The sequence below is a fragment of the Cavia porcellus genome, unplaced genomic scaffold, assembly GCF_034190915.1.
Source record: "Cavia porcellus strain 051 isolate PalLab524CR breed Dunkin Hartley unplaced genomic scaffold, mCavPor4.1 scaffold_22, whole genome shotgun sequence".
Taxonomy (NCBI): Eukaryota; Metazoa; Chordata; class Mammalia; order Rodentia; family Caviidae; genus Cavia; species Cavia porcellus.
The window spans coordinates 9,382,733-9,396,384 of record NW_026947505.1 but is presented as its reverse complement, the minus strand read 5'-3'; the positions used below and the strand labels follow the sequence as shown (position 1 = coordinate 9,396,384).

Here is a 13,652-nt window from a genome sequence, read left to right as displayed (position 1 = left end):
CAAATATTGGCTCTCTCAAGTACAGTGTTGTGCTGCTCTTATAATTTATTCTGAAAAACTGCTTATTTCTAAAATGATCAACCGCTAAACATTCGTATATAAACCATATTCAAGATAAAGCGATCACAGATAGGAATACACTGGTGAACTGTGTTGTCTTGGTCAATTTTGAAATGATCTGTGGAACATTGTCCCTTGATTAAACTTTCGTCTGAAGATAAGCTTTGCCACTGGGTACTGAGAATTTAGAATTGGGAGTGTAACATTTTACTTCTTTTGCATATCATTAGCACTGTCTTACAAATGGTATTGCAAACCCCAGCTTAGCCACTGAAGAATAACCGTGTACTTTCACAGTCCTTATCTGTGTTTTCCTTTCTCATCCTGAAAACTGAAACTATTTCATGGTTCTACAAAGTTAAATTCTATCTGCTGTTACCATCAGACATTCTTTATTTGGACAAACCTGACTCTGTGGCTCTGGCTTCCTGCTTGTCTAGGACATAGAGTATGATAGGATTATCTAAAGCTATAATGACACAATCAGACTGAAAAGAAAACTTTGGGGAAAAGAAGAATATGTGAAACTAGCAGTTGGAGAAAAACAATGAGAAGCAATAAAGCTTCACTGATGGGCATAAGAGCAGCAGAGAACGGAAAAAAAGAGGCTCTAAAATAATTAAAACAATGTTAAAAATTCGTTCTAAGGGGAAACTAAATAGAATCTGCCCTCATAGATTGTCTTAGTTCATTCTATAGTGTTCTGTGAAGTTATTCATTGATTCCACAGACCAGGAAATCGAGATTCTCTGAATCTGAATGCCTCTCAAGCCAGAGCTCCTGAGGTGCAGACATATGCTATGCTGATGGTGGCTGATTTTAGTACTAGCAGACACAGGAAGAACCAAATTAAGAAAGCTATGAAGGGAATTCTGGGAAATGTAAAACACGGGGATACCCAAACAGGTACTGTCCCCACTGCTAGACAGAGGTCCAGCAAAGGGATCCAGGTTGGTGCTGGTGCATCTTGGAAAGCCTAGCATAATCTAATAGTAAGGCTGGAAAAGAAATCATGTTACTAAATAGAAAAATCTTGTCATTTACAGCATTGAAATATATCACTCTGTTTTCCAACCATAAAACAAAAAACCAATAGTGTCAGAAAATAAAATCACTCTCCCCTAATGAGGTGGCTTGATCCCGTACATTGAATATATAACAGAAATTATGACTTTCAATTTAAATTTAGAAACATTTGTTGATCTAATGTTAAATAGAATGTAAATCAAGAAAGATCTCAGGTCAACTTTCAGAGAAGTTTTTGTTTTTATCTTCTCATTGTAAGAAAATACTTCCTTGAAAAGAAGCATAGCCTAGCATCACGTTTGTTGTCTCTAACATCAATTAAGTTTAACTTACAAAGGCTTATGAGAACATTTGCTTTTCAATTGATCTTAAAAATATACAATATATGTATGCACAATATATATACTATATATGCAATACACTACCTGAATACAAGTAATCTTTTTTTTATTTTTTCATTTAGGAGTTTTGGTTGTTTTCATTTTATAACAATCTGAACAGCTGGTCCTTATATGCCACCTGCTTTAGTATTCTGGAAAATACATATTGAATTACTGGTATGAAGTTATTCTGACATAAACTTTGTAATGGAGCATTTAGAAAATCAAGTGATGGCTTTACATGATAAACATTTTCTCATCATTATCTGTATTATTAGATGCTATCATACACAATAAGCTCTTTCTTAAAACTATTTTTCTTTTTTACTGTTCTATGGATCGAATTCAGGGCCTTATGCATAGTGGGCAAATACTCTAAAATCTCGGCTCTAATATTGTTTCTTGAAGTTATGTTTGAAATTTCAAAGAGAAGGTAATGATTACTAAAAGTAAACTGGAAATATTAAGAGTAATACTTCATACATTTTAAATACTTCTGAGTTAGTTTTTCATCAAACTTATGCTTCCATTCAGTCTGTTCCATGACAGTTTTAAATATAAGTAAAAAATGCATTAGCATTAAAGAAATCATTCAAATGTTCCACGTGATTAAAGTTTTTCTCTTACATTATTGATTCTATTTCTCTATTAGATAGTCCAAGCCGTGAGCAAGAAAAAGAATGTTATACCTTTAGATAATTTTGTTAGTGTTACCTTTGATCATCCATAGTGCTTCTCTTGACTTTAATCTTGTCCTCTCCAGTATTCAGGTGAAAACTATAAATAAAAATACATATATTCATTGGCAGCTGCATCCACTGAATCATCAAGAAGAGCGGAAATGGTAAAAGATGGCGGAGAATGGACATTCTAGTCCACTATTTCCAAATATGTGTTTTGAGGTTCCCGATTCTTTCAAAAGCCCAGACAACTGTGTGCTTCTGCTTTCTTTTGAAGATTCAATGCATATCAGTAGAACAAAGAATGTTGAGAAGTTCCTAGAAAGAACTTGCTTCAGTGTTTTGAATAAAGTACTAACTGAACTTGACAACTGACCTCTCTTCTGTTATTACATCACTTAGGCTCACACAGTAGATGTTTAGCCATTATGAAATACACTTTAAAAATAATAAAACTGAAACTGTTTTCACCATAAAACACCGTAAAACTGAAAACAAAGTACAGAAGACAATATATAGACAATATTTGTAGGAGACGACCTGGGCAGCTTTCCTTGCATGCAGAACAATTGCTTTGGCATTAGTTAAACAGAACCCTGTCTCCATGTATTGATACATTCAGACCTGGCTATGCTAGTTCCTTCTCCCTTCAACTGGCTCTAAGCGATGCAAATAAGGCTAGCTAAGGTACTGCTATGTAATCCTTGAAGCCAGCTGACAGTTTCCCATTTCCTCATACCATGTTCTCTATAAACAGTTGAGCACAGTGGGATGGTAGAGCCATATAGCTCCAGGAATGTCACCTGGGTTCAAGCCACAAGATAAGGGTATATGACCTCCCAGGGCACAAAAGTTTACATATCATGCTCATGTAGTTCCTGCTAATCTCACTGTCACTCATCCTTGAGCTACTCCCTTCTTCACAAGACAATAAATTCTGAATGAGCCCTTCAATCAGGGCCTTTGTTCCATGCATCCTCACCTGGACTGGACTCAAGACTCCTGGGATGTCATTAACTTTGAATATGTCTTAGTGTCTTTATTCTTGCTCTGGGTTGCATTGGAGATGATAGATTAGAATTAATTCACTAGGATTCCAATAATGTTTCAATGGGATTACAAATATAATATTTCTTGAGCCATGAGGAGGACGAGAAATGGGATTACAATATTTGGGTTACAATATGCAATATTTGGATTACAATGATGCTGTTTTTTGGGGAATTTAGTGGCAAATTTAAAAAGAAAAATGCTATAAGCTAATTTTGAAAAGCGAAGATGCAAACAGACTGTAGATGTCCTATGGTGTAGAAAAAGTGATCTAACTGGAGTATGCATAACCCAAGGTGTGCTGTGGACTCATACTGGTGTGAATGGAAACAAAAAGAACTTGTTTATAATTCATTATCCTTTTTTGATACAACATAAACTGATTCAGTTATATATAAACATACACACAGTTTACTTTTGATATGTCATGCAGAGACAATAACATTAAACGGACATTGCTTTTTACCTAAAATAATTCATTCTCTCACTTACCTGATATTAACCACATAAATAGTGTAGTTCCAATTCTGGAAAGTTGCATTGAGCTGAAACCATAATGGAAAAAAAGTAAGAATCTTAGTTCTGAAACTTAAGTTTGCCTTTCAGATAAGGCCCTAAAGAAATCTTGGAAAATCGTCAAAATGAGAGTTAAAAGTACAGATACTAAATCACTGTTTACTAAGAATCTGATAAACGTTATTTTTTCAATCCTTACAATATTCAATAAGATAGGTTTTTATCCTCCAACTCTACTTTCTTATTTATGAAAAAAGCTGAGATTTGAAGATATTAAATGATTTGTCACTCACCCAACTATTAGTTAATCTAATGATCTGGCAGTGTCTAGAATGAAACTCAAGTCTATCTGTTTGGAAACGCTCACATTCCTTCCATGGCCTGTATTATAATAAAACTAGCAAAATGGATACTTCCTTATTCTCTATTTAATAAATATCTGGGTGCATTAAAGTATATTTCCTACTAATTACCTCTTGAAGTATGGGTAGTAAGAAAAATTATAAACTAACAACATATATTTTTTAAAAACAAGTATAAAATTAGTTCAATATTACTGGATCTATGTTAATTTCATATGATTATTCATTAATTTTTACAGGCCTCAGTACCATATTTTTTAATGAAGCAACAGATTCCTCTTCCATTATAAATTTTCATAATATAGTATCTGTTACAATTTCAACACAGGATTTCACCTCCAAAGGGCTATTAGGTCTTATTTTACACCAATGTTGAACTTTCCATGTAAGCATTTGCTAGTTTGTGTCTTGACTATCCCCCAAGAGCCCCTAGGCTAACACAGAGCTCTCAAGCCTGTGATGTTGTTGGAAACTCAAGAGGAAATTAGTTCAATGGGGAAGTGGCCTGGAGGGATACTGGGATCCTGGGCCCTTCCTGTCTTTCTCAGCTTCTCAGCACAGTATGTGTGCTGTGAAGCAAGCACTCTGTCTGCTTCCCAACTGTTGAGAAGTGAACAGGCTTCTGCCACATGCCTATGCTAGGGTGGAGTAGGCCACTACAGGTCCTAATGGACAGTGTCACGTGACCATGGAAGGAAACTATCCGCTAAAGAAAATCTCCTCTTTCTCAGTTGCTGATTTCGGGTACTTCATCATTGCAAAGGAAAGCTAATGTGGCATTTTGAAAATTAAAAGTAAATTTTAGGAGATGCTACTAAAAGAAAGATTAAATTATTTTTTAATCTTGAATAATAATCCAGGTTTAATTTTCCTTGTCTGAAATGTTTGGGACCAGAAGTACTTTAGATTCCAGATTATTTTCTAATTGTGAAATAGCTTTATAGGTTGTACTAGTTGAGCATCCCTCACCTGGAAGTCAACAAGGAAAGGAGCATATCAAGGTTCAAATTCATGGATTAGAGATGCACAACTTTAAAATGCACAATCTGTAATGTGCAAAAAGATACAACTCAGATATTCCTTTTTTTCAAGCATCTACTTGGGTAGCTTGCATCTTAAATCAAAAACAGCCAATGAAGTTTAGCTCCAGATGAGAATAAAGCTATGATGAAAACAGTACAAAAATATAAATGTAAAATTCTATCTTGCTGAGTGTAAAGTTTCTAGAGATACTAATTTTTAGGATTAATGACATCAGTAGCTTGAGAATTAATTCAAGCAATTTGACTTTGACTTTAAAGAACAATTTTGGAAAGAAAATTGGATCCAAAAATGCATTCTTTCTGTGATGGCTGCTCTCCACTTAAGAATTAAGTGCATTTCTTAGTGTTTCAATTAATTACCAATGATAATGCATCATTTTTTAAAGTTCGTTGTGACCTATTTAAGAATCTATTAAAAATTACCCTTCTCAAAAATTTTGTTATATAATTGTCAATTAAAAACTATTGTTTCTAGTGGTCAACTTGTTTTTAAAAATATTGCTTTTAAAAGAGATTTTAAAGATCACATTTTCCCATTAGAATACATTTAACAGACATGTGCAACAGAAGGAAATTAATTTTTTCATACTGCAGAATGTATACACTAGTGAGTATTCACACAAAAAGCTAATGTATGAACTGTATTACTATCTGTAGTCTATTATTTTGTATAAAAATGTACAAGGGCTGGGGATTTAGCTCAGCAGTGTAAGTACCTATCTGGCAAGCACAAGGTCATGAGTTTGATCCTCAGTACCAAAAAACAAAAAATAAATAAATAAATAAATAAATAATAAAAGTACAAGAAATTTGGGGAAAATAAAAGTTTTGAGATTGGTGTGGAAAAGAAGAAAATGAAAAATTCAATGGGTTGTATTTCATCAGGAAAAAAACACAAATGTTAAAATTTTTAAATTAGAAAAAACATAAAATTCAACAATAGGACACTAGTTAAATAAATTGTAACCTAAATGTCCACTGACAAAGAACTTGTTAAATAGATGCCTAGATGACTGCAACATCCTGCACTGCCAGGAGATGGAGGAGAAGGAGGAGGCAGAGGAGAAAAAGAGGAGGAGGAAGAAGAGGAGAAGGAGGAGGAGGAGAAGGAGGAAGAAAAAAGATAAGTTCTCTTGTTCTAATAATGCGAATTGGGAAACAACAAATTAAGTACAAGGTAGAATTGGAAAATAAAATGTAATAATTTTAATGTAAAATAATTTTATGCACACAAAATGGTTCAAAACAAAGTGATTTCCAAGTAATAGACTGGTCCAGATATATGAGTGCAAAGGTGAGCAGAGTTTTTCATAAGAAAGCTTTTACTTTTGATTATATATCAAAAACAAAAATAATAAATACACATTTTAAAACATAACTTAAAATTAATGGATTTAATAGTAAGGATACCTACTAAACTATTTCTATTTGTGTTGTAAATAATTTTCTTATTTACTACATGGCTAGTCTTAGGCTCAGTTTTGTATTCTTTATTCAAATGTACCTCTCTTTCATGCATGAGCACCAACCTTGCACATTATATATCTAATCAGATATCATAATGAGTAGTTCTGCACCTTAGCATGACTTACGGATTCAATTACTCAGAAACTCTTTCAGATTCTAGAAGTAAAAGGTTTAAAAGAACTCAAAAATGTTCACTTACCCATTCTGCCACCTTGCTCTGTACTTTGGCCTCAGGGTGGTGAAGGACATTTTGAATCACTATGGATATTCTATACATAATTCCATCTGCCCGTTGGAAATAGGGTTAATCCGTGAGTTATGTTTACACATCAAACAGTAAATTCATAAGCACATAATTCCATGTAAGTTAAATAAAACCTTTCACATAAGCACAGAAAATTTCTGGGCTGATTTAATGCTAAAACTTTTGACTTTTGTAACTTTTAGAAATAGGTATCAATTGGTTTACTTTTATAATTTGATCCTCCAAAAATATTGTTTGCACATGACCTTTGAAATAATTGCAGGCATCTTCAGAGTTTTCAAGTCTTACAGATTTCCGAGATGAATTATCCATAAAGTAGTAAGTTTTCCATATAGAATTTGACTTCTTACAACAAGAAAGTAAGGTTTTTTGCACATTGTAAGATGATAAAGATGTGGGATGAACTCTTGCTGAGTGAAGGGATGGGCAGGGGTTACTGTGAAAAGAACAAAACTCACTGTCCTCAAATCCTCTTGCTTCCCCTTGCCAGCAAAAATGTTTACTTCTACTAAATCACTAGTAAGATTTCACCAAAATTTTCATTAAAATTTCTTAAATATGGTCGTTTATACTAAGGTAGAAAGAAAAAAAAACTTGCAGGTAAGTTTAATGAGATAATATTGTGAACAGAGGCTTTGTTTTATTGGAGGAAGTGAAGGCAATCTTTAAAGTAGTTTGGTTTATTTCCCCCATGGAAATCACACTCATCATCAAGGGTTTGCTAAGTCTCTTAGGTGAGTGGTACAGGGCTCTTTACTCCAAGTAGCTAGAGCAGAAAAAATACTCTTAAAATAAGATTGCTTATAGAAAGAAGAAAATGTAGCATCTGTGATTGTCAATAATATTTTTGTGATTTAAGTAAATCAAGTAAAATATGCATAGAAGATATAGAAATATATAATCAAAACAATGTTGAGGAATACTTTTAAACAGAATTGTGGGGAAGCAGTGGATAAAAAACACAAAACTGAGCTTCTGGAAACTCCCAGATCTACTCAAATGCAAACTCCAGTTCCACCACTGAAAGACTTTCCAGTTAAAAGGATCAATCACATGCCAAACAATAGAAACTGCCATCATCAAATATAGTAACACAAATATGCAAAACTTGTGTAAGTCCAAAGACAGGTGAACGCAATTTCTGCAGAGTAGGTTATTTCAAATTCTAAATCTCTTTGGGTATGGTAATGATTTTAACTTTATACTTCTTTATTTATTTTATTTATTTATTTTTTTACCAGTACCAGGGATCGAACTCACAACACTGCGCTTGCAAGGCAGATGCTTATGCTGCTGAGTCCCAGCCCTATACTTTCTGAATGAAGAATATTTAGAGAAACATATAAAAATGATAATTTAGACTAAAAATCTTTTGTCCTATGGATCCCATCATACATATCAAGTCATTTGAATGAGGGAGAGGAAGCTCAAACTGCTGAGGCCCAAGAAATCCTAAGGGTCTTCAAGAACCAACACAGGGCTTCAGGATCCTAGGGACAGTCTGTGAATTTTCACCAGTGCTAGCAGAGTATCTGAAAACTGACCACTAGATGGAGCGCTAAAGCACATTTTTTATTAAAAGAAATATTTGTTCTCTCAAGGAAAAAATGACAAAACACTAAAAATTAATATGTTTACTGATTTTTCTGAAATTTTATTAAAGACAGTTTACAGATATATATTTAAAGTAATGTCTTATATTTTAAATATTTCTTGTCCTCTTTTTTCAGGTGATTGTTTTTATAAATGAGAGACATCCAATATTAGAGACAAATCTGAGAGTATTTAAGTAGGATATTATTGCTGATAGGTGATAAAATGTCAACATTCCAAATAACTTAGCATCTTATGTTACAGAGTCTCCTGTGCTGTAGGTAATTATGACCTAGTTTCTTTCTAGAAGTCTCAGAATTATATCATATTTCATAAACTTAGCTAAAAAAATACTTAGCAGAGCCTACTTGTTACTTATTTTAAATTTTTGAATAGTGAGATCAAAAATAAATCATGAGACATATCCAGGAGTAAACCAACAAAAAAGATAAAGTGTCCATTGAGGGGCTGCTGAGGTGGTTTTGGTTTGTAGCAAACTGACTGGCTTAAACATTACCATTTAGGAAATACAGCCAAGACCCAAAGATGCAGCTGTTTTGTGTTACCACAGCAGTAGCCACGGCTTCCATAGATGTAGCAACCATTGTGGTGTCTCAGTACAGACTGCTCACAAAGCATGACTTCCAGAGACTTCAAGAGATACATGGATTATCCTTGTGATAACATTCAGGTCAAAAGAACACACCTGGCACACACTTCTTGAAAAAATTATTTAAGAATATATCACTTTCCAATTGTATAATTCTTCCAGCCATGCACAGTATCAAAGTAGAAATCACTGGCTGCAGACGTGATGTCCAAATAGCTTTCCTTGTGTAGGTCTGTTGCCAAAGAATTTTTTTTAATTTCTTACCACTCGTTTCAGGTTCTTAGAGGATTTAGAAATAACACTATTATATCTTCAATAGTGTGAAATACAGAATTGAAATGACAGATTTGAAAGTATGTATTCCAAAGATATGTTAAAATCCAAGCTGAATGTCATTTAGATTTGAGGTTATAACTTTGAATTGGTGACTGGATGATGATAACATGACGGTGTGACTGGAGCCCTACCGTGTATGTATGTACAGTTTCTTTAAGTATCTGGCATACACAGCTAGAGTGACTGTTAGATCCACACAAACATCCCATGAGTGAAATTTGGTGTTTGAACAGTCACACATATGTAAGAAAAAGGAACATTACAATTGGTACTTGCAAACAATATTTTTAGAACAGAAATGAGAATATCATGAATTCCTTACTTGGGTTGATTGTGCCAACCTCATCCAAACTTGCTATCTAGTGTCAGTAGGATGTTATCCCAGGCACAGGAGATATATTTGGAAAGAAAATAATAACTAGTCCAGGAGCTTTCTTGGGCATAATGGAAAAGACACACAAGTTCATTATTCGTGGGAATGGCTAGATTAGCCATGACATCCTGAAATATCTGCTTGTGAACAACACCCTAACAGATAAGACTTTCTTTATATAGTGGTAGATATCAGATGAAAGCCTACTGAAGATAACAAAAAGAGTTTTATATGGAAAAATAGTAACATTTCACAAAGCCAGGAAAATAAATCTCATTGACACAATGTGGAAATGCACCTGATTGTCAAATAATATCAGTCTTCTCCTGTCCCTGCACTGACAGACTGCTACTGATGAAATCAGTAAAACTCTGATAGCCCAGAGCTAAAAGGACTGGATAAGGTGGACAAATGGATTCGTCAGTTGTGCTTAACTTTCTCACGTACTCCAAATACAATTTTGTAATATATCATATTGTAAGCCTGAGAATGTTTATGATATCACTTTCTCAAAGAATAAGAAACTGTTGATAGTATGTGAATGATCTTAGATAGTCCAGGACAGGACATTAAATACCATGTAATCATAAGGAAAAAGAGTAATTCTCTTTCCAATTATTCCAAATTTGATTACACTAAAGAAAAAAATCTTATTTTTGTATAACTTATCTCTGACATTTCTTTTTAGAAATGATAACAGAAACATCCAGCTCTGAGGTGTAAAAAGCTAAGGAAATATACAGGAAATTCAGAAACATTATTTACATTACATTTGTATATTATACTTATATTTTTTCACTTCTATTTTACAAGTAAAAAGTTCATTTCAACAATAAAGAACATAATTTCCCCATGTAAGTACCATGGCTTGATTAAAAAAAAGTGTCTCAATTTAGAAAAAAAATGAAGTCAAAAGAATAGGTGATTCAAGGATATAGTACAAGTTAGGCATAAATTTGAACACGTAATTATGAGTCTATTTTACCACGTGATTTTTGAATGTTTTTAAATTCTAAGATTGTATTTTATCAAAAAATCATCTGAAGTAGATTATTTTTCATTAATGTGCTCAAGACAGGCCATCTGAACTGATTCTAACATTTGCTTGCTTTGTTGAAACTCCAACGAAGACCATGACGCAGAAGCAATGGACTGAACAAGGCTCTCTTCAAGAATGCTAGAAATGACATGATTGAGTGAATGCAGCCCTGCCCTACCAAGTTGAGGACTCTGAAACATCATATAAATGTTCTTGGGCAGTAGAGGATGTGCCAGTCCTGGAGGGAGAACACCACAGAGGCTCTTTGTGTGTTCATACAAAGAGTGAAATACTTAGTTAGAATTATAATATTCCCATCTGCTGGCAGGAGTCCATGTGAAATATGCACTGGAAACTTCGGCTGCTGCTGCTTTCTGGGGGGTTGTTGGAATTTTTGTTCCATCATAAATCTCCTTGGTGTAACTAGCAGAATAACCATAAACACTTCCGTGAATCAATGGCTTTATAAGCCTAATGAAACTTATATTTATGATTCATGTAAAATATTCCATACTTCCAATTTAAATGTCCTTACAGAGGAAGTTGATGTAACCCTTGAAGCCAAAAGAAAAAATGAACTATGTGGTGTTTTCTTCTCTGGGTTTTGGGTCCCTGGTGATACATTACAGATGTCTTGGTCTCATAAGCTCAAGAATTGGGGTTTAGAAAATGCCTTTGTTTCCATTATCTCATATTTGAGAATATTATTATATTCAAGCAATATGTAGTCACCTGATTGGAATTTCTTTTTCGCTACTTAAAATCACTAACTCTACATTTTTAAAAGATTGTGTACATGATCCATATGTGCAGCAGATTAAATAAGAACTCAATTCATTTGGTTTTTCTCTGCTCATTTCCTAACTTTATATAAGTATTGCATTTGCAAACTAAAACTAATATGAATGGAAAAATATGTGTAGAGAAAAAGAAAACAAAGTATTGGAAGCTACTTGAATTTTATCATATCAAAATTAACTAGGCCTGGGGTACAGCGCAGTGGTAGGGCATTTTGTCTAGGATACTCAAGTACCAGTAAACTCCCTCTTACCCCACCAAAAAAGATTTAAATGATAATAATAGTCTAACCATTTTCAACAAAAAAACCCCACTAAAATTGGCTTAAACATCATGAATGTTTCAAGATAAATTTAACATCCACGAGAAATTAAACTACTAAACTTGCTCAGTTTTTTGAAATTATAAATTCCTTTTAAAAACCAATTTCCTTTGGAATCTAGTGTTTTGTTTTACTATTGTCTGTCAAACCTGAGCAACTATTTTGAAGATAACAATATGCAATATAATAACCACTGTTAAATTCCTATCCTCTTGTTTTGAAAACCTATATAGCTATTGTTGCACTTTGTTGTTTTGTTGTTGTCATTGTTGTTTTTGTTTGCTTCTTTATTTTTATGCTATTCCCTTTTTCTCTTAAAAAAGTTTCTGGAAGAGAATAATCTGACAATACATAATATACTGTGGAAAGAATAGTTTTTTTTATCTGTTTGCTATTATAATGGAAAATTCCTTGAAATGAAATGTCTTTCTCTTAAAACTTCCTTTGCAAGACTTTTCAGCAAAAAGTGTAGAATAAGTACTAGAAATATATTCATTCCTCTGACCATTGGAATGAATATTTGGACAATTGGAAACTTGAACCCAGGATATTTACTTATTAGCTTTGCAATGCACCAATTACCTCTAATAACAGAAACATTGTTCGATCACTAGATATTTCCACCCTTAGAATACAGGTTTTTTTTATTATTATGTTAGACATACTACAAATAAAAAAGGTAATGATTTCTTACCATTCTTTGGTTTATCGATTCTATTAGTAACAGGCATGTTAGTGGTGACAGTGGGTGGTGTAGTACTAGAAGAGTTTACAGTTGCTGGCAATAAAGATGAGAAAGATGTAATTTTGAAGGAGCATATGACAGTTAATATGGATAAGCAATCTATAATTAATGCATGGAAATACACAGCAGAGGAATGAAAACCATTTCTTGCCACTAATTACAACAGACTTTGAGGTTATAATATATAAAATGAAGCACTGCTTTCTATGGCACATTGAGAATCGATTCCCATGGTCATTGGTGCCAAACAGCACAGGATCTGGAACTGGCACAAAGTGACTGAAGAAAAGATATTCCGATTCTAGACCTAACTCTGGCATTAGAAAGCTGTCCATCATGCAGAAAATCACTAAACCTTGGCAGAACTCATTTCCTCTGTTTGAAGAAGAAAAACTTCAAGAAGCCTGTCTGGACAGACTTAAACCTTGAAAATTACCTAAACTAAGTCAGTCTGATTGATTAACTAAAAGTAGAGAGAGGAAGTCTTAGAACAAAATGTACCTCTCCCTGAGAACATAAATATAAGGAAAGACAAGAAAATTGGTCAATCATTTAAAGATCCCAATAATTCACCAGACATTAATGGATAAAAAGTATTTCAGAGGACAACCATTACAGGGAGGTATTTTCAAAGTATTAAGTCACAGTTATGCTTGTGATATTTTCAAAAATTCTCAAAGATCAAACCCTTTTGCAAATGTTTTATAATTCCTTCTAAAGGATTGAAGGTTCTTTACAAGAAGTAGAAAAGCTCCACATATATTTTTCTTTAGTTTATCTTATGAAGACATTTATATTAGATGTATATTCATATATCTAATTACGATATGTTCATTTCCTTTAATTAAAAAGTTACTTAAACAATATACTTGCATTTTTTAAAAAAAATTACCTTTTAAGAGCTCTACAAAATTTAAAATATTGAATTTCTGGCTGTAAAATGTACATAAATTGATAAATAATTTTCTATTCCAAACCATATATAGC

At 33.3% G+C, this 13,652-nt stretch overlaps 1 protein-coding gene across 11 annotated transcripts in view; it reads right to left on the bottom strand.

Annotated features, from left to right (window-relative positions):
- Nucleotides 1-13,652, bottom strand: part of Adgrg6 (adhesion G protein-coupled receptor G6) — a 128,312-nt gene that overhangs the window by 43,003 nt on the left and 71,657 nt on the right. For 8 of the 11 annotated variants that reach the window (XM_063233386.1, XM_063233388.1, XM_063233390.1 and 5 more), the window contains 4 exons: nt 12,615-12,698; nt 6,784-6,869; nt 3,689-3,741; nt 2,181-2,243 (listed from right to left, as the gene is read on the bottom strand). In XM_063233386.1, the coding sequence (XP_063089456.1) occupies nt 2,181-2,243; nt 3,689-3,741; nt 6,784-6,869; nt 12,615-12,698 (286 nt within the window). The remainder of the gene's footprint in view (nt 1-2,180; nt 2,244-3,688; nt 3,742-6,783; nt 6,870-12,614; nt 12,699-13,652) is intronic. The other 3 variants (XM_063233392.1, XM_063233393.1, XM_063233396.1) reach the window with 1 other exon arrangement.